At 42.3% G+C, this 19,903-nt stretch overlaps 1 protein-coding gene across 15 annotated transcripts in view; it reads right to left on the bottom strand.

Annotated features, from left to right (window-relative positions):
- Positions 1-19,903, bottom strand: part of KCNIP1 (potassium voltage-gated channel interacting protein 1) — a 498,864-nt gene that overhangs the window by 9,125 nt on the left and 469,836 nt on the right. For all 15 annotated transcript variants that reach the window (XM_032702739.1, XM_032702738.1, XM_032702748.1 and 12 more), the window contains 3 exons: positions 10,116-10,240; positions 3,266-3,335; positions 405-475 (listed from right to left, as the gene is read on the bottom strand). In XM_032702739.1, the coding sequence (XP_032558630.1) occupies positions 405-475; positions 3,266-3,335; positions 10,116-10,240 (266 nt within the window). The remainder of the gene's footprint in view (positions 1-404; positions 476-3,265; positions 3,336-10,115; positions 10,241-19,903) is intronic.

Here is a 19,903-nt window from a genome sequence, read left to right as displayed (position 1 = left end):
ACACGTCAAATAAGCTTAGAAACACCATATTCCAGGAACATAGAGATACAACTATTCAATTACTTAATGCACGATGCCTGCAGAAGGTACAATTTGGAAGTTATCTGTACTCCTCATCTCTCTTCATATGGGACTCTCCTCAACCACTCCCCTGTGCCACATAAACCTCTGTGCTTTCTCCTGATCCTGACTATTATGATCGAGATGTTTCTTGACTGAGAGGAAACCTAACAGCATCTGCATAAACTAAACTGAACTAGATTTTAAAACATCAACTGACTTTAGACTGAAACCTCTAACCTTTAATCCAACAAGTCCTACTACTTTACAAGGAAGAATGGACATAAAAGCTTAAAAACACAAAACTGAGAAAATGGCGTAGAAGGAAGATGCAAACCAATTACCTCAAACTTCACTGAGCCATTTTGTGCAGTGTCAAATGCATTGAAGAGGTAATGTGCATACATGCTGGCATCTGAAAACACAGAAACATGAACTGGTACAGCAGCTCTTTATACACTAATGGCTCTAAACAACGGTTACGATCTTATTTTCCTTCTGTATAAAAACCAACCTTGTAGCATTGCCAGGCATTCTGTGAACCAGTAAATGATAACATGGACTTGCAAAATCCTGACAGCATCCCTTAAAACAGCCTTGAAATGCAAAAGCTTTTGTTACAGTAGAAACTATTTGGATTATGAGGCTTTACCTGAAAGAACAAGCAGAAAAAACCCAACCATCCCAGAATGTCTCTGGGTCAAATGGAGTATTAGCTCTGGTGGGAAACACAGCAAAAATACCAACAACTGTCGGCAGCACATGTGCATCCTTCCTCTACCATTTTGTTTTGTGTGGGACATGGCAGAGACCCCCAGGGACTGCTCATCTTCAGAAGGTTCTTACTCCAGTAACTTGACTGCTAGAGAGCAATCTCACCTGAAGCACATTTTCATCCTTTTGAATCTTAAACTGCTGGTTTTAGAAAATCTTTTCTATTGGGAAGAAAAGTCTCTATAGCTGTGTGAATGATGGCTGTTGACTAGGAATAACAGTGATGGTATACAAAAAAAATCCAACTGGTGTACAACTAAAAGACCTTCAGTGGCCTGTTCTCTGCTCTGGAGGCAATTTGCACTGCTCTCTGTATTACCAGAGCCCAGCTTTGCAAGATAGAAGCAACTGACATTAAAGTTCCTTGATTATTTCATTGTTACTCTAGCAGCCACACACTTTTGGTCTCTTCTAGTCTTTGTCTCTAGCACACAGCATCAGTCAAACCTGAGTCTCCATACTCAGTGTATGGGTATTCAGGTGAAGCCTGGTGCCCTGTGCTATGTGCACAGGTGGAATGACCCAGCATCTCCTTACTCTGACATTATTCAAATCCAGGAGAGTGTAACAGTGTGCAGAAAAGTCAAATACTTAAGTTACTGTCATTCATAAGGGTAGAATACACCAGAGTTTAGGGGAAAAAAAATCATGTACTACATTTTTAAGAGAAGGATTCTGAAATAAAATAGCTCCAGAAGAAAACCACAGCATTACTTATGGGATAGTCCTACTAAAAGCTCCTATTAAACTAAACTAAACTAAACAATGAACTAAAAATATTAAGCTAGAGGTCTTATTTCAATTTTGTACGATGTACATTAAGAAATACTTAGTTCACTAGTATCACTTGATGACAGATTAGCAAAAATTAAAACTGCTAAGGATAGGAGCCCTATGTACACAAAAAAATCACAACCCTGGGGTGACAATGTTGTTATAATTCAGAGCTACATTACCACCTTTAGGTTGTACAGGTTTATCTGTAAAGAGTACCATAAAAGTGAAAGAATCTCTGAAGATTCCAAAATCTCACAACTTATGACACTAAGATTATACAAATAGTTTGGAAACCAAGCGAAAGAAAACAGTGCAAAATACAAAATCCCATCTGCTGTTGAACTGATTTACAATTAAGCATGGTTGTATTTCCATCATCATTAACTAAGGAAGAATCACATTTCAAGGGAATGGGACACACAGAAAAAGGAAAGACAAGTCTTAGACAACTTCAGTAGAATGGAGAAAAGTTATCTATCCATGAAAAAATGAAGTTTCTATGCCTGACTGTTTTTTATATCTGAGCTGGGTCAAGTAAAGGAGTTGTTTGGGTAACTGATTTTCCTTGGACTTACTGGAACTCAAGTTGGAAAAAACCCCACATCCAGAAATACATTGAGATTATAAATACTTAAATTTTTTCAATCAATCAATCAATGTACTGGTTGCATTTTATAACAAAACAAAGCAATCACAACAGGAAATCATCAAGTCTATACTGAAATTTAATGCAAACTTTTTATAGGTGTACATCTTTGAGGTCCTGTGCACTGTAAAACACGTAAGCATAACGTGGTTTATCTTGTCATTTAGTTGAAAAAACACTTGTTAATGACCTTCTAAAAGTAAAGGACATGCACACATAGAGTCTTGCAGAAACATCAGTTATCATTCCCCAGGGACTGTATTCTGCAGCTGCTACAGGGTGGAATAGATTTGAAAAGCTTCAGACACTTAATCTGTTACTAAAAAGATTTTTACTAAAAAAGATGACTCATTTCTTTCAGTTTGAAAACAGCATCCCTACAGAACATATCTAGTTAGAAGAACACATAGATTCTTGATGTTTTTAAAAGGCAATAACATATATTATTTGAGTGATTTAATACAATACTTTTATATTCCCATACATGACATGACGCTGTCCTAATAACACAAACACAAAAAACGATCATTTCATGTAGCCAGGAGTTCACATATCAACTAAGAACTGCTTTAAGAATTTTAAAAAGGTTTTGATTAATTTTCAGGCCAAAATGAGGTCTGAGACCCTCCTGTGCTAGACACTACATGCCCAGCAGTCCAACAGCAGGGAAGCAAAGACACACTGAGGGGAAGCAATTTCACTTTCTGCCAGCCAGAAAGTCAGTAAAGAAAAAATCACCAATCCCCAGTTTCTATTTTGGACCTGGGGAATAAAGAGCTGAAAACTAGGGACAATCTGTAATGGGTTTGGTCCATGTGAAATAACTGTTCAAAGGGCCTAACAATCTTATCACCTTGATGTTTGTGTTTCTATCTAAAATCCCACAAAGCTTGAGCTCGGTTCCCACTCCTTGCACAGATGATGTGCAGCAGTTCTACAGCCAGCTGGCAGTAAGGAATGTTAAGGCATGCTTCAATAACCCTGACAGGCACAAAGCACTCTGCTTACCTCCATGAGGAAAAAACTGTGCATAGATCTGTTTGAATGTTTCTTCATTAACAACCCCACTAGGACATTCCTGTTGGAAAACAAAAAAAACAAACCAACCAACCAACCAACCAAACAACAAAAAAAAAAAAAAAAATAAAAATAAAAAAACACACACAAAACAAAACAAATCAAGAAAAAATACAGCCTTGTAAAGGTTCATCTGCAAAACTCTATAGGCCCGAAGAGAGCAATTAAACAAATCACTCTGCTATTCTCACAGAGTTCTGCATGCTCAGGCTGTGCAGCTGGAGAAATTGAAGTAATTCAGACTGCAATTTCATCTTAAGCATCTCACAGACTTGGTTCACCATTATTAACATTTCTAACTTCATTTTCAGCAGTGTTTCATCACAGTTTTATAGGATGACCTAGAAAGACAGCTCATGCCTTCTGTTATATGAAGCTTTCATCTAATAATTACAAATAATGTTCATGCCAGCTAACACCTTCCTGCCTGATGCCTCCACAGATATGACTTCATTAATCCTCAGCAGCAGACTGTGGCTGGATGCCTGACAACAGCTCCATGGAGGTGAACAGTTTGCAGTACACTAGTAAGTCCGTACAAACAAGCATTAATAATAGCCAAAAAGATCAGACCATTTTTAACCTGTTTATCTGCTCAATCTTCTGTAAAGTTCTGAGGAGCCAGACTGTGCCCATGCAAATTTTCTAAGCTGGTGACCTGTGGGCTTATTTATTTTTAAGCTCTGGTACTGCAATGCAAGGCATTTAATTTTACTTTTGGCTGCTTTAAACAAGGGCAAACCTTTAGGAAAAAAGTGGCAGTTTTCAGCACTGAAATTCCTGACCAGCCCCATGGAGCAGGATTTGGGAAGGGAAAAGGGGGTTCCACCAGGCACACACTCACTGCCTGCCACACCCCGCCTTGCAGAGCCAAGGTACAGCCTTATTCTGGCAGCATCACAGGTTGTGGAATTTCAGATGAGTAAACTTCCGGAAGTCTAAGAAAATCCCTTTGAATTAGTGCCACAAGAAGCTGGAGGAAGATTCAAGTCTATGACTTAGTTATTGATGAGTTGTTTAGATACCTTTTAAGAACAAAAAGGGCTTTGACAAGAAATTCTTCCACCATGAAGAGCCTATAAAAGGAAAAAAGGCATTTTTTCCGAGCTTCTGATCTGCCATCATCACCTGCTGCTGATGTGTATTCACTAACAATGGAAAAGGACAGAACCAACAGGAAATCACTTAATCTTGTGCAAGTCAAGGAAGGAGAGCAAGGGGGGTTACTTCAGGTGACAGTGAGGCAGTTCCTTAATCACAAAGCTGTTTGCTATTGAAATTAGGATGGTTAGGTCTGGCTTCCTTCCTCCAATGCAGAAGTCTTGCTGTCTTCCACTCACTCTTTAGGTAGGAAATCATCAGTGATTTGGGAGATATCTGAACTAAATAAAAGAGAATTTGTTGCTTGGAAGTCCCTGAAATTCTCTTTTAGTCTATGTCTTCATATCCTGACAACTGCTCTTCTACCAGTAAGTGTCCCAATTAAAAGCCAAATCCGACACTGTGGTCTTGACCTCACCAGGGCCACCCCTTCTCCAGGATCAGTGTTCAAAGCTTGTTCCACACCAGGGGTAAAAAGACTAATTGGACTACCTAAAGCCACTGGCTGCTGGATCAGACCATGTCTTTTCATCTACTGACAAAACTAACAAGATTTTCTAATTCTGTATAGCAAGATTAGATGAGTATCCTCAAACCATTCCAAAACTTCTCATAAAACATCCATTGCCTGGTTTCCTTGTCAAGTGGTTACTTTTTCATCTGTTTATGCCACTTCTAATAAAGTAGAAATCATAAAAGGAAGAGTAATTCAATAGAAGCTAACAACTACCATAAGAGATTCTCCTAAATGTTTTATAAATGTTCAATTTTTTGAAGCTTATAATTTGATGTACACTAAACAAATAATCTGATATTTATTTATGTTATCTTTTAATCATAGAGCAGACCAAGTACCTTATTCACAGCCATTCTTGGGTAGAAATGTTCTCCTTGGTCACTGAAGTGCTGTTGCTCCAAGGCCACACAGGGCACTTGCAGAGTATTTCACCAAATTGTCATTGTTTTTAAATCCAAGCCCAGCACAGCACTTACCCATCCTTTCCAGCACAGTCCTACTGGCCTGACACACCAAGATACATTTCTTTCTCTTCTCTTGATAATATAACTATTATATTCACTAAGAACCATAACTTCACAATCTTAAAGTGAGTTTGTAAATGAGGGACTGATCATTATTTTCTCCATGCTTCCCATAGCTGCAGAGTCCCTTGGGTGCCTTCCCCCTGCCCCCCGAGGGCCCCAGCCCAGCCCAGCAGCCCTGGGCAAGCAGAGGGAGCTGCCACAGGCACGGTGCTGCTGCTGCTGCTGCCTGTGCTGTCCTCGCTGGGGCAAGGGCTACTCTGGCAGTTTTAGCCATTGTGCCAGCTTAATTTTCTGAATTTCCACATGATCCTTATTGCTTCTGATGCCCCATCTGGAAGCCAAATGAAAGTTTGCATCAAAGCTTCAGGAGTGCTGGGGAAAGGCAGCGCTGACATTGATCAGCCCATTTAGCTCTCTGTAACTGGATTGCTTGCAGACACATATGCTAGTACCAATTCATTTGCACTTAATTGATCACAATTTTTGTTTTATAAGAGCCCAATAATGCTCAAGAGGCCTCATTAGTGCTACAGTACTACTTAATTCTGCTGACGCGAAAGAAATCTCTCTTGTGAAACGAAGCAGGTAAACTTAGTGTCAGTTTAAATTCCACTGAAGTTAATAAAGGATCAATCATTCAATAAAAAATTCTTGTCAGTAAGAAGAAGTTTAGTATTTGTAAGGCCTTCCTTTAATAGCAGGGTTTTAGGTTAACACCTGTCATTTCTTTAACCTACAAATTCTTTAAAAATGTCGAACAGTGAACATATTTTTGTACTATTGTCAAGCACAGAACCAACTGCTCATTTTCAGAGAGCTGACTATCAATCTCTGGCAGCATGAGCTATGCATCTGAACCTACTCTCTCATGCTTCCTCTAAACCACTAAACAGCAAAGGAGCTGAATCCACATAAAAAACAAACAAACCAATCAACAAAACCAAAAGGAAAAAAAACCCAGAAGTTGCACTTGCTGTTCTTTCTTCTGCTGGAATCAGAAATTAACTTCCTCAGTTTCTTTCAGAGTGTGCACTGCAGAGATGCAGGGACCAGAGGGGACCAAAGCATAATCGGCCTGTCAGACCCTTCTCGGGTCGCTTGGCCAGAACATGCAGACGAGAACTCAGGGGTCACATTTTGCTAAACTAGAGGTTTTAAGTTAGCTGACCACAGACAAATCCACAATCCAGATTTGCATCTCTAAACATTTGCACATCCCACATATTTTGTTGCTCTATGTTCTCCTAGTTTGGAGATGTTTCAGGGATTATTAAAGTATCAGAACATTTCTTCCCTGCTCATACTGCTTGCTTTAGTTTTCAAAAACCTGCTTTGTTACAGACAATTACATCTCATACTACATTTCATTACATGTTTGCTAAAATACACTAAAGCAAGGTAAGGATGTCTCCAGCAGCCCCTCAGTTATTTGGGTTGCCTATTTCCTGCTTTAGTATTAGAAAATTATCCCTTGCAGTTAACAAGCATTTCCCCTAACAGCACAGCTCCCCCTAAACTGAGCAAAAAGTCCCATAGAAACACCAGGCCTTTTAAATTCATGTACTCAATTCCAAAGAATACAAGTCATTAGAAACATGATCTAAATGGGAGGTACTGAATTACCAAGCTCAAACCTCTGTATTATTCTTGGTCACTTCATTCGTCATCAGTTTAGCAATTTTAATCATAAAAATAGTTTCTCACTCTCCTCCCTGCAATTCCATAACTGTTCCCCAAACTTTACTACTCTGGGGGTAGAAACTTCTAATTCATGGCCATTTTGTTCCTGTGCCAACACTGCTGTTTAGCTCAAACAATTCTTTCTCCTGACATATTTGTAGACAGGAGATATTGCATTTTGTTTTGTTAAATTGTACAAAGGCAAGACCCACCAGAGGTTCTGCTGGTTTTGCTGCCTGTTACCTTGCTTTTGCAGAACCCCAGCCAAAGAAATCAGACCAAACATCTCATGTTAATCTGGCTCCAGTCAGACAGCAGCCAACTCCGTGGTGCAAAAGAGACTATTCACATAGTGCAGAACATGTTCTGGGCGCAGAGGCAACTGCTAAGAAAAGCGTGTAATATTGGTCCTGGAACCAAGAGATGTTGGAGGGTGGCACCCTTTCACAGCTGGAAGAGCAAGCTAAAGGGCAAAGAGAGAGGGGACATTTGGCCAGGCACCAAGGACACAGGTTAGTGTGCTCTGCTTCTCTGGAGTGGCAAAGGAGCCAAATTTCACGGAAGCCTCCATCAGTCTGGCACACAAACACCAGACTGGACCAGTGACTCACTAGAAAAAGACTGAGAAAGTTTGAAGGGAGTGGGGGAACAGATTTTGGAGACAAAGAAAGAACAGGAATAAAAGTACTGAGATTTAGGACCCTGGTCAGCCAGGGCTCTAGTCCAGTGGCCACTCCAGGCTGTGCTGAGCTGCCTTTGGTGGAACACCATCCCTGTCCCTGCACACCAAATCCTCTGCAGCCAGGCTGAGCAGGACCTCGGTCCCTCTGTGTCCAATACAAGTGCCTCTAATGGTTCTGTGATTATCCAGGTGTTGCCTTATGACTAAACAGGACCTGTGCAATCACTGAGAACAAGCAGTAAGTACAAGCTGGAGAGAGGAAAATTACTGTATTCCCACAAGGATTTTGAATCTCCAGATGGCACTGTAACATCATCCCAAAGAGCAGACGGTTTGGTACAATAGCAAATTGTACAGTAACAGCTGAGCCAGTCTGTCTCCTGTGCAAAATTACTCATCCCACTGAAACCATGATTTACAGGCTACAAATGTTAAAGCTGCATTTCCACTTCAATTTAAACCTTAGATATGAAACTTTGTGCATATTGTGTGTATAGCAGCTGGAGAAAAACAGCCTGCTTTTTCCTAGTACCCAGATATAAACCAAGACCTTGCCAATTAATACCAAGACCTTCAGCAAGGCCCTAGATTTAGGTCACATGTCTGTCATTCTTGCCCTGGGAGGTAATGTCTCTGTACTGCAAAGTGACAGCAAAATTGGGAAGGGCAAGGGATAAGTGTCATGTCTGCTGAGAGTGCTGCAGGTTTGCCTTTCTGGTTTGCATCGCAGCTGCTGGCACAGCCAGCTCCTCCTTTCAGCAAAGAGCAGAGCTCTCCTACACAGGATTCCCACCTAACAGCAATACAGAAGGCATTGCAGAGATCTTAGCAAAACTGAGTTTAATATCCCACTGTAGGCAGTCCTGTCATATCACACTCTATGTTAACCTGTCAAGCTCTGTCTCAAAAACCATATGATTTCTTGCTGGCTGCTAAAAGCATGAAGAGGTTTCAGAGTATCAGTTTTCAGTTAGAAAACTTCACGCATGAAATTACCTCCTACATGCAGCAAAGGTTGCACAAATACAGAACATACACCAAACAAACATACGGAAAGCTGAGCTGTACCTTGGCCTGCTTAGGTGAGCAGTGGAAATAAAGGATGAAACCACCAAACTCCTCGAAAAGCCAAATATACACTGTACAATTCAACACTGTAATTCAAGCAAATTTCAAGAATCTGTCAAAAAGAAAGGTCCTTCTCAAAGTCCAACAGGTTTCCCTCACAGCTGCCTGTATTTAATGTAGCTCAGCTTTCTTTTGACAGGTTTTTACCCGGTAGAGTTGATTTTTTAAGACATTTCAGCATTTCACTGTGATGGTCGCTGAAATGCTGGAGCTGTCCTTCAAGACAACTTAAAAAACATTCTGTGTTCATTGAGCTAGCTCAATTCTGACCTGTTAATCATCATTAAAACATCAGCTGACACAAACCACCTGGGTGACTAAATCCAGACCCTCAGGCAAACATATAATGAGTACTCATTCTTCAAGGTCCATAAAACATCTGCTCCATGTAGCCTCAACATTCCCCTTCCATTTCTGCTTATTGTGATGAGGCCCTGAGAGGCAGCAGCAGATGACCCAGAAGCCAAGGCTCATGAGCTGCAGATTCCCTGCTCCCAGGGAGAGTGTGGCTGTAACGGTGGCTCACAGACAGGGGCACGGAGCTGTTTGTGCACACAGTCATGCCAGCTGGCCTGCTGCCTGTTTTCACCAAAATCTGCAACCTCTCCTTGTCTCCTCAGTCTTAATACACATTTAACTTTTGATTTCTCTTTGGCCTGCCATTCCATCCTTATACCCTACTTATTCAAGACCTTAAAGTACTCTACTAACATCCTATTACAAGAACAAGATTCTCCAGCTAGATAAAAGATAAAATCCCCATGCTGGGCAGCTAAAGGAAACAGTACTGCTTATATTTGAACACGAGGTACTGACAACAAGGATTAAATAAGTAACCATAAAAATATTTTCAGATTGTCTTGAAGTACTGGCACAGCTGAGGAAATTGTAGAGTGCTTGTGGACATTTGGGGAACAAGTTTAATGAGACTATTATGTGCTGAATATTCATCCAAACCCAGTTTTAGGCAGATTACAGTGTCATAAATATTAGATCGAGAGGCAGATTGTGCTCATTTTGTTGTGTTGGAGAGTTCTAATACAAAACTACTAACGTTTAGCATGGAATAATACAAAATACATCTGAGCAGTTGGGGCTAGTGGGGACATACATACTAGACTCTGTTCATTGCAGTAGTGTTCTTACATTTTTAAATCCTCTATAAAGCACTTGAAGTTCTCTTTTCGTGAAATTGGTTTGTGCTTCAAGCTGTTCGAGTCCCTCGGGTCTATGGCACACTGTAGTCATTTCTAATTCATCTTCAATTTTATCTGAAAGAAAAGACAGGGAAATATTTATTTTGGTTGTTACCTTTGCTCTATTAACATGATGGATAGGACAGACTGGATTTGCAGAGCAACAGAAGAAAAAGAAACCATCAACAGAACTGATCTGTGTAACTGTTGAAAGCAAAATAAAAGCCATAGGAGTAAAGCAATAGCTCACATTTCTTACTGGGCTGCCAGTTAGTTCCCCGTACACAAAGCCAAAACTGGTGGTAAGAGCAGGCAGCAGGTACATTGCTTGAAAAGGCAACACCAGACATTTCATACTTAAATATTGGAACATTGTGGAGGAATAGGACTTTCAAAGCACTGGCTTTGAAGAAAGCTGTGCAAATATACATGAGAGAGCAGACATGCTTAAGCATATTAGACAATATTATAGTGAGGGTGATCAGTGAGGGAAACTCGTCTGTGTTCTGATCAAAAAGCTTGCTACAGAGACATCAAAAGTCACTTTAGTCCTAAGAGAAATTCAAGTAATGTTCACAGTTGCAGAATCTGGAATGAATCCAGCCTGCATTTGCATGGACTTTTTGGGGAACCAGATAAGAAATGCAAAACACTTATGTGCATTTTATTCAAGAGGTTGTTCTTCCACATGGAAGAAAAATACTTGACATCTATCACATGCTGTATCACCATAATCTCACTTCTTTTTTGATGCATGTTTTCTCCTGTCAAGCCCATTTCCCCAGCAGTGTATGGCCAGTCTTTGCGAACGAAGATTTGGGAAAGGTCTTTACCCTTTGAGCCTGCGCAGTGGATTTTTTAGGTGAGACACAGTGTGCGCTGAGCTGAGCCCACCCTTTAATCCTAAGGTTCATCTGCCGGGGCCGAGCGAGCTTGGACGGTGGCAGTGAGGTCCTCAGGACGTAGGTTTGTTTAGAGTGACCTTCTCTTAGATGGATGGCCTTACAGGGCTAACGAGCTCCATCTGCCCGGGGGACTACTCTGACCGGGAATCGAACCCGGGCCGCGGCGGTGAAAGCGTATGCAATGCCCAAATACATAGATACTTAGTGTTGATCAGTTTGGGATTCTCTAAACTTTGAGGACCAGATCCAGGTTTCAGCTGACATGAAAATCGAATCTACATCCAAAAGTTGCTTGGCATAAAAGCTAGCACACCCCTTATTGTCAAAAACTGCACAATTTATCCCTTGTAAAATTGTTTTAGGTTATTTGGCTCAAGAATAATATAGTAATTTATGCTGTAAGACAAGGATTTAATGAGAAGTGTGCAAGGAAATAGAGTCACGCTGAATAGAGGAAAGGCATGAATTCAGAGCACACTGGCTCAGTGAAAGAACAGACCAGACCAAAGCTGTATTTTTATAAGTTAATTAATTCTGCACACACACACACACACACACACATATATATATATAGAATCACAGAATCAGACGGGTTGGAAGGGACCTCAGAGATCATCAAGTCCAACCCTTGATCCACTACCACCACAGTTGCTAGACCATGGCACTAAGTGCCACGTCCAGCCTCATCTTAAAAATCTCCAGGGACGGAGAATCCACCACTTCCCTGGGCAGCCCATTCCAATGGCTGATTACCCTCTCTGTAAAGAATTTCTTTCTAATGTCTAACCTAAACCTCTCCAGCCCCGTTCACCAGCACTCTCTGGGCCCAGCCCTCCAGCCAGTTCCTAACCCAGCACAGAGTGCCCCTGTCCAAGCCATGGGCTGCCAGTTTTTTCAGGAGTATATTATGGGAGACAGTGTCAAAGGCTTTGCTGAAGTCCAGATAGACTACATCTACAGCCTTCCCCTCATCCACCAGGTGGGTCACCTGATCGTAGAAGGAGATCAGATTGGTCAGACAGGACCCGCCCTTCCTAAACCCATGCTGGCTGGGTCTGATCCCTTGTCCATCCTGTAGGTGCTGTGTGATTGCACCCAGGATGATCTGCTCCATAACCTTGCCAGGCACTGAGGTCAGACTGACAGGCCTATAATTTCCTGGGTCCTCCTTCCGGCCCTTTTTGTGGATTGGTGTGACATTTGCCATCTTCCAATCATCTGGGACCTCCCCAGTGAGCCAGGACTGTTGGTAGATGATGGAGAGAGGCTTGGCGAGCTCTTCTGCCAGCTCCCTCATCACCCTTGGGTGGATCCCATCTGGTCCCATAGACTTCTGAGGATCCAAGTGGCTCCTTGATTACGAGGGGACTATTCAGCTTCATATTCCTATCTACAAGCTCCAGAAGCCAGCTGTCCTCAGAGAGACCTGTCCTACCGTTGAAGACTGAGGTAAAGAAAGTTTTAAATACCTCAGCCTTTTCCTCATCTTTAATAACTATGTTCCCCCCCATGTCCACTAAAGAATGGAGGTTCTCCTTGTCCCTCTTTTTGCTAGTGATGTATCTAAAGAAAGACTTTTTATTTTCCTTAACAGAAGTGGCAAGATTGAGTTCAAATCTTGCCTTTGTCTCTCTGATTTTTTTTCTACATGACCTAACTAAATTCCTGAACTCTTCCTGAGTAGCCAGTCCTTTTTTCCATAATCAGTAGGCTCTCTTTTTCATCCTATTTTCCCTCAAGATCTCCCTGTTCAGCCAGGCTGGCTGTCTTCCCTGCCGGCTTGCCTTTCGGCAGACTGGGACAGCCTGCTCTTACGCGTTTAAGACTTTCTTCTTGAAGTATGTCCATCCCTCCTGGACCCCTTTGTTTTCAAGGACTGTTTCCCACGGTACCCTCTGAACTAGTCTCTTGAACAGGCTGAAATCTGCCCTCCGGAAGTCCAGCGTAGAGGTTTTATTGATGGCCCTTCTTGCATCCCTGAGTATTGAGAATTCTATTATTTCATGGTCACTGTGTCCCAGACGGCTTCGACCACCACATCTCCCACCAGCCCCTCTGTTTGTGAACAGCAGGTCTAGCAGGGCCCCATCCCTGGCCCCATCCCCAGCTCATTTACCAGCTAGAGCAGGAAATTGTCTTCTATACACTCTAGGAATCTCCTAGACTGCCTCTTCTCTGCCATGTGGAGTTCCCAGCAGACATCCGGCAGATTAAAGTCACCCACAAGAACAAGGGCTGGCGATTTTGAGACATCTGCCAGCTGCTTGTAGAAAAATTCATCATCCTCATCATCCTGGCTGGGTGGTCTGTAACAGACTCCCACCAGGATGTCAGCCTTGTTGGCCTTCCCCCTGATTTTGATCCACAGGCACTCAACCTTATTGTTACTGACTTCAAGTTCTAAAGAGTCAAGAGACTCTCTAACATACAGAGCCACCCCTCCACCTCTCCTACCTTGCCTGTCCCTTCTGAAGAGCTTGTAGCCATCCATGGTGGCACTCCAGTCATGTGAGTCATCCCACCATGTTTCTGTGATGGCAACTACATCATAGCTTTCCTGCTGCACGATGGCTTCCAGCTCCTATTGTTGCGTGCATTGGTGTACATGCACTTCAGGTGGGCTGCTGATTTAGTTCTTAACTCGGGCTTTCTGTCCTTAGGCTGATCACTGGAGAGCCCGGTTTCAATCCCTTCCCCCTTCAAACCTAGTTTAAAGCCCTCCTGATCAGTCTTGCCAACTTATGCACTACAGACCTCTTGCTCTTCCTAGAAAGATGAATCCCATCTGATTTTTGGAGACTAGGTACCATGGAGTTTGCCCCATGGTCAAAAAAAACAAAATTCTGATGGTGGCACCAGTCCTTTAGCCATCTGTTGATGAGTTGGGCTTTTCTACTCCTCTCTTTATTTAACTCCTCATCCATCCCAGATAGTACAGGAACTGAGGCAAATATCACCTGTGTTCCTGTCCCATGAACTGACCAACCCAGTGCTTTAAAGTCTTTTTTAATTGTCTTGACACTTCTTCCATATACATGTTTTTAAGGGAGGACACAGGACAGTGAGTGCTAATGGTTAATTAACATCGGTTCACTGTGCCAGTATTAAGAAATCAGTTCGAAATATTGGTGAATCGAGCCATCCTCCTAATCCACCGTATCTGGACTGTCACAGTCAGCATTTGTAGGGCTTGAGCAGCTAAAATACATGCCTAAATACTGTGCTGAAGGTCCCTTGCACAGCAAGGGCATAAAGGTAAGAGATGTAACAGTGAGGGACAGGAGCAGAGTATCACAGCCATTTATGGTGCAGAAAAAGTGACCGAATGATGGCAGGTGGCCAAAAGAGGCACACCTTTCCCACACAAAGGGAAAATGAAGAGTCTAGAAATTACAGCTCCTGTTAGAAGAAAGGAGATGAAAAACATTGTCTGCTACAGGAAAAAGAACTATTAATGTAAAATAAGGGGGGAAATACATTTTGTTTGCATGAGAACTAATGCCACAAAATGAAGGAATACAGAAGCTGTAAAGAGAGAAAAGTGTGGGGAAGAAATTCTTTAGAATGAAGCAAGAGAAATGAGTGGCTGGAAAATGGAGAGGAAATCCATTTAAAAGGGAGCCACGTTAGGGAAAGTCATCACTAATCCATACATTGCACAGGAAATACCTTTCTAGTGACCTCTGGTTAACCATAAGTTCTCTAAACCTTTCCCTTAACAACATGCACCTAACCTGACTCCTCTCCTGTGCACCCGCAGTCCCCCGGTGCCATAAGCAGTTTACACAGGACCTTAGTAGGCATTTGCTTTTCCTCTGTGCAAGGTAGGTGTGGAGCCTTTCTCTGCTCTCTAACCAGCTAAACATACACAGCTTCTCTCTGACATTTCCTATTGCTTGACTCTCCCTTAAGTTCTTTCCAACTTCAGTCTGTAAACTATAAGTGTAAAATACCAGCTAACTAGTCTTTATATCCTATAATTTACAGAGAGAGGAAGATAAAAAAGAAATATCTATGGAGCCTCATGTATCTGGTGAGGCTGATGAGGGAAACCAGCCTATTGGAATATTCTCATACTTGCTTTTATTTATGCACCTACAATGCATAGGTTTCTACAGAGGCAGGAAAGATCCAGCTGAGAAAAGTCCCATTCTTTTGCAAGGACATTTTGATATGACTAATTTTTTATGGGTATTTTTTTTTGCCATATATTTTCTCAGCCAGGTTTTCCAAACGCTTCTGGAATTAGTGTTAGTATTCTAAAATACAAGTAATTAAAGAAAAAAGTCTCACTCAAGAAAACTTGCTCTCTAGCTCCACGATAGTTTTAAACAAAATCTGCAGAACTAGAGCTCAAAACAGAGTTATCCTGATGCCATTTATACAAGAAGACCCAAAATTAGGGTCTTGGAATTATTTTTTTCCCCAAATATTCTGGAATAAAATATTACTTGGTAAGCACTCTATTTTAATTATGATATTTGTCTTTTGACTGTACTGACTTCATTCAGTGAATCATTACTTCAAAGGAGTGCAACTCATCTCCTTCAGTTTGTCCTGCAAGAAGAATAGGCTTTTCCAGTAATGAGCTTGGGTCCCACAAGGCAGATATTTCTATGTTCAAAATAAGCCATATTATTTTTGTAGATTTGATTCTATTTTCTATGCTGAGAAATGTGTCTCTTTTCTCATAATAAACTGCAGAAAGAAAATTATGAAAAATTTATCCCTCTCAAAGGGACACTATTTTTTCCTTCTGTTCCCTATTCCAGAACCTGTGTTAAAGTCTGCCTCTGAAGAGGATCTGATGGTTCCCTGTGGGTTAATCCTTTCATCTGTTTCCACTTCCTCTCCCAAGGGAAATATTTTAAAGTTTAGCAAAAGAACTTGTGAAGATTTAGATCTGGCCAAGGGGACATTCAAAATCCCACCAGCCCAACCATTTTCCAGTAAAAAAACTCAGAAATGGTAGAAAGCTGTTCCTTCTGTGGAACATGCCCTAATGCAGCAGAGCAGTCCTGGGCATTTCTTGAAGCCTCACCACAGAAAATAAATACAAGAGAGACATGTTGGGTCATTTTGTCTATCACTTTCCAACAAAGAGCTATTTTCCATGATGCTTCATAATACAACTTATTTTAGGAGTAACAACTTCACAGCCAGCACAGGTTTAGGAAGGGCAGGTCCTGTCTGACCAACCTGATCTCCTTTTCTGACCAGGTGACCCACCTGGTGGATGAGGGGAAGGCTGTGGATGTGTCTGCCTGGACTTCAGCAAGGCCTTTGACACTGTCTCCCACAGCATTCTCCTGAAAAAGCTGCAGCCACGGCTTGGACAGGGGCACTCAGTGCTGGGTCAGGAACTGGCTGGAGGGCCAGGCCCAGAGAGTGCTGGTGAATGGGGCTGCATCCAGCTGGCGGCCAGTCACCAGTGGTGTCCCCCAGGGATCAGTGTTGGGCCCACCTCTGTTTAATATCTTTATTGATGATTTAGATGAGGGGATTGAGTCCATCATCAGAAAATTTGCAGATGACACTAAGCTGGGGGGTAGTGTTGATCAGCTGGAAGTCAGGAGGGCTCTGCAGAGGGACCTGGATAGGTTGGAGAGTTGGGCTGATTCCAACGGGATGAGGTTCAACAAGGCCAAGTGCCAGGTCCTGCACTTTGGCCACAACAACGCCCTGCAGCGCTACAGGCTGGAGACAGAGTGGCTGGAGAGCAGCCAGGCAGAAAGGGACCTGGGAGTGCTGATTGACAGGAAGCTGGACATGAGCCAGCAGTGTGCCCAGGTGGCCAAGAAGGCCAATGGCATCCTGGCCTGTATCAGGAACAGTGTGGCCAACAGGAACAGGGAAGTGATTCTTCCCCTGTACTCAGCGCTGGTGAGGCCATGCCTGGAATACTGTGTCCAGTTCTGGGCCCCTCAGTTCAGGAAGGACATGGAGGTGCTGGAGCAGGTCCAGAGGGCAACTAGGCTGGTGAAGGGACTCAAGCACAAGTCCTATGAGGAGAGGCTGAGGGAGCTGTTCAGCCTTGAGAAGAGAAGGCTCAGGGGAAACCTCATCGCTCTCTACAACTACCTGAGAGGAGGTTGTAGGCAGATGGGGGTTGGTCTCATTTCCCAGGCAACTATCAGCAAGACAAGAGGGCATGGTCTCAAGTTGTGCCAGGGGAAGTTTAGGTTAGATATTAGAAAGAATTTCTTTACAGAGAGGGTGGTCAGACACTGGAATGGGCTGCCCAGGGAAGTGGTGGATTCTCCGTCCCCGGAGATTTTTAAAAAGAGACTGGATGTGGCACTTAGTGCCATGGTCTAGTAACCGCAGCAGTAGTGGATCAAGGGTTGGACTTGATGATCTCTGAGGTCCCTTCCAACCCAGCTGATTCTATGATTCTATGATTCTATGATTAATAGGCCTCACAGATCAAACATCCCCTCCCTGTGTTCAGCCCATTTCAGTTTTTTTCAGTTGTCATCCCATATTCAAAGGTTTTCCTTCAGCAACCTCCCTGTTCATCCTTCCTCCCTTCCTGGCTGAAGTCTGCAGTGGGGACCTGGAGCCAGAGACCTGAGGATACAAACTGCTCTTCTGTGCAAACTGATCTTTTCCAACTCAGTAGTCCTCAACCTCTACGAAGAATTTTTTGGTCCTTATTTGTTTCCTTTCAGCTCTTGCTCCTAAGTCAGCTCTTTTCAACCTTCTATTCCCTGATGCCCTATAAATTAACCACAGTAACCTCAGTGGCAGAACAGGAAATTATCAATTCCTCCTCTGCCCTTACCTTTTATCATGAATATAGTATTTCCTTTTATTTATATTTTCATTATCACGCTGGCTCGGTCCCTCCAGCTCTTCAGAGATGTCACTGTAAGAAATATGAGCCCCTGCATTTATAACCACTACAGTTTTATTAAACTGAAGCTCACTTCAGGGTTGTGAGTGCAAGCAGAAGTGTATATACATAAACACCTGTAAATTTAAATTTTTGATAGGAATAATGTTAAGGTATTTCATCTAATATCATATTCTTCCTCAGTTTTGCCTTGTTTACAGTTTGCTGAACACCCTGAGAGATGTGAGAGTGGGAAACAACCATGCCACTTGTTTAAAGTTAATTTTCTTCTTCTTCAATTTGCAAGTGCATGAACAGACCTTGGGACTGACTGCAGCCACTGCCAGGGGTGCATGTGGTCACCTCCCCAGCTCAGGGACAACTGAGCATCCCTCCCGAGCAGGCAGTGTGCTCCTGCCCTGCTGATGGAAACACCTGCCCTAGGGTCTGGGGAGCATAGAGCTGGTTAGTGAGAACTTGAATCTTAGCAAATAAGTCACAATTTATTATTCTGTATCTCAAAGCATGATTTTTTTTTCTCAGTTGGGTTATCTGTGCTCACTAATCAGGTGGACGCATTAATTAATGCAGAAGATTTCTCCTGCATGTAGGTACTGATAAATGCTAATTTATTCTTTTTTCTGTGTTTAGCTCCAGCACTTGTTGAAATCATCCCTGGATGAATCCCTTCCACACCAGATGGCTGCAATGAGTTGTGTCCTAGGCTGAATATTGTTTAGCCAGTACAGAACATTCTCTTAGATGTTTTCCTTACAATGAGTTTGAAAACAGAGGACTGGGAAAAAGCACTTTCTGAGTTAGGATTTGTCCTTAGCCATACTTTTTGTGACTGCTTTAATAGCAGGGTATGAAGTCTGGGTCTGGCAGAACTACCTGTGGTAATCCTACTCCAAAGTAGGCCCAGGTTATAATAATTACTTAATTTTGTATTTATTTTTTTTTGTGCAAAATAGCATCTCTGTTTTCTTAGCCCACAGGATAGGCACATTTTTTTATATCCAACAAACAGTGACTTCACTTTACCAAGAAAAATAATCCTGACATACTTGTATGTACATGCATATTTTTTTAGATTGTTGCCAAGGAAAGATACTTTATTTTGTTTTCTGCTGCCTGCTCAAGAGCAGAGAATGATCTTTACATTTTGAAAAGTTCCATAATTAGACTGCCTGCAGATGGCCCCACATTTCACAGAATCCCAGAATAGTCTGGCTTGGAAGGGACCCTAAAGATTATCCAGTTCCAACACCCTGCCATGTGCAGGGACACTGTCCACCAGACCAAAGTATATTTGTGCACTATAAAACAGGAAACAATTGTGTGTTATTTACCAGCTGCTGCCTTGGTTCTGGGTTTGAACAGCTCAGGGCCACGTTTATGAACCTGCCCATCCTTCCTTGTGCTGGCAGCTGCCTCTGCACCAGCAGTACCTTTCACAGGACTGGATTTACTGCGCCATTCTCCCTTGGGAAACACAAGCAGCACCAAACACCTTTCCCAGAGTGGCCACCTGCAATACCATAGCATTTCCAACCCGGCAAACAAGCAATAGTGATGCCTCCTGCAGCGCTAGGGCTGGCCAAGGACCACCTGAAGGTGTAAATGATGATTTAATAAAAATGCAAATGACCCTGTTCCCTGCTTCCAAAGGCTGCAAGGTGAAACTGTGGAACACCAGGCTGCATGGCTCATGGGAGGATTTTGAAAACAAGTTGCTTATAATAAATTCACTTTTTGCTAAAGACAAAAATCAAGATGTAAAATACAACTAACATGCCCACTGTTAATTGTAAAACTGACAGGTGTTAGATGAAATGGGTAATTTTACAAATACAACTGAAGGGGATTAAATTATGTGCAAGAATTATTACACTGCATCTTGTTTTTATTAAAAAAAAAAATAAGCTACATTCTAGGAGCAAGGACCTGAAGAAAAAATTAACTCCAGTTTATCCATGACATATTCAAAATTAATCT

Source organism: Chiroxiphia lanceolata, chromosome 15 (genome assembly GCF_009829145.1).
Source record: "Chiroxiphia lanceolata isolate bChiLan1 chromosome 15, bChiLan1.pri, whole genome shotgun sequence".
Classification (NCBI taxonomy): Eukaryota; Metazoa; Chordata; class Aves; order Passeriformes; family Pipridae; genus Chiroxiphia; species Chiroxiphia lanceolata.
Note: the sequence above shows the minus strand (reverse complement) of the source record. Positions and strands in the feature narration are given on the sequence as shown.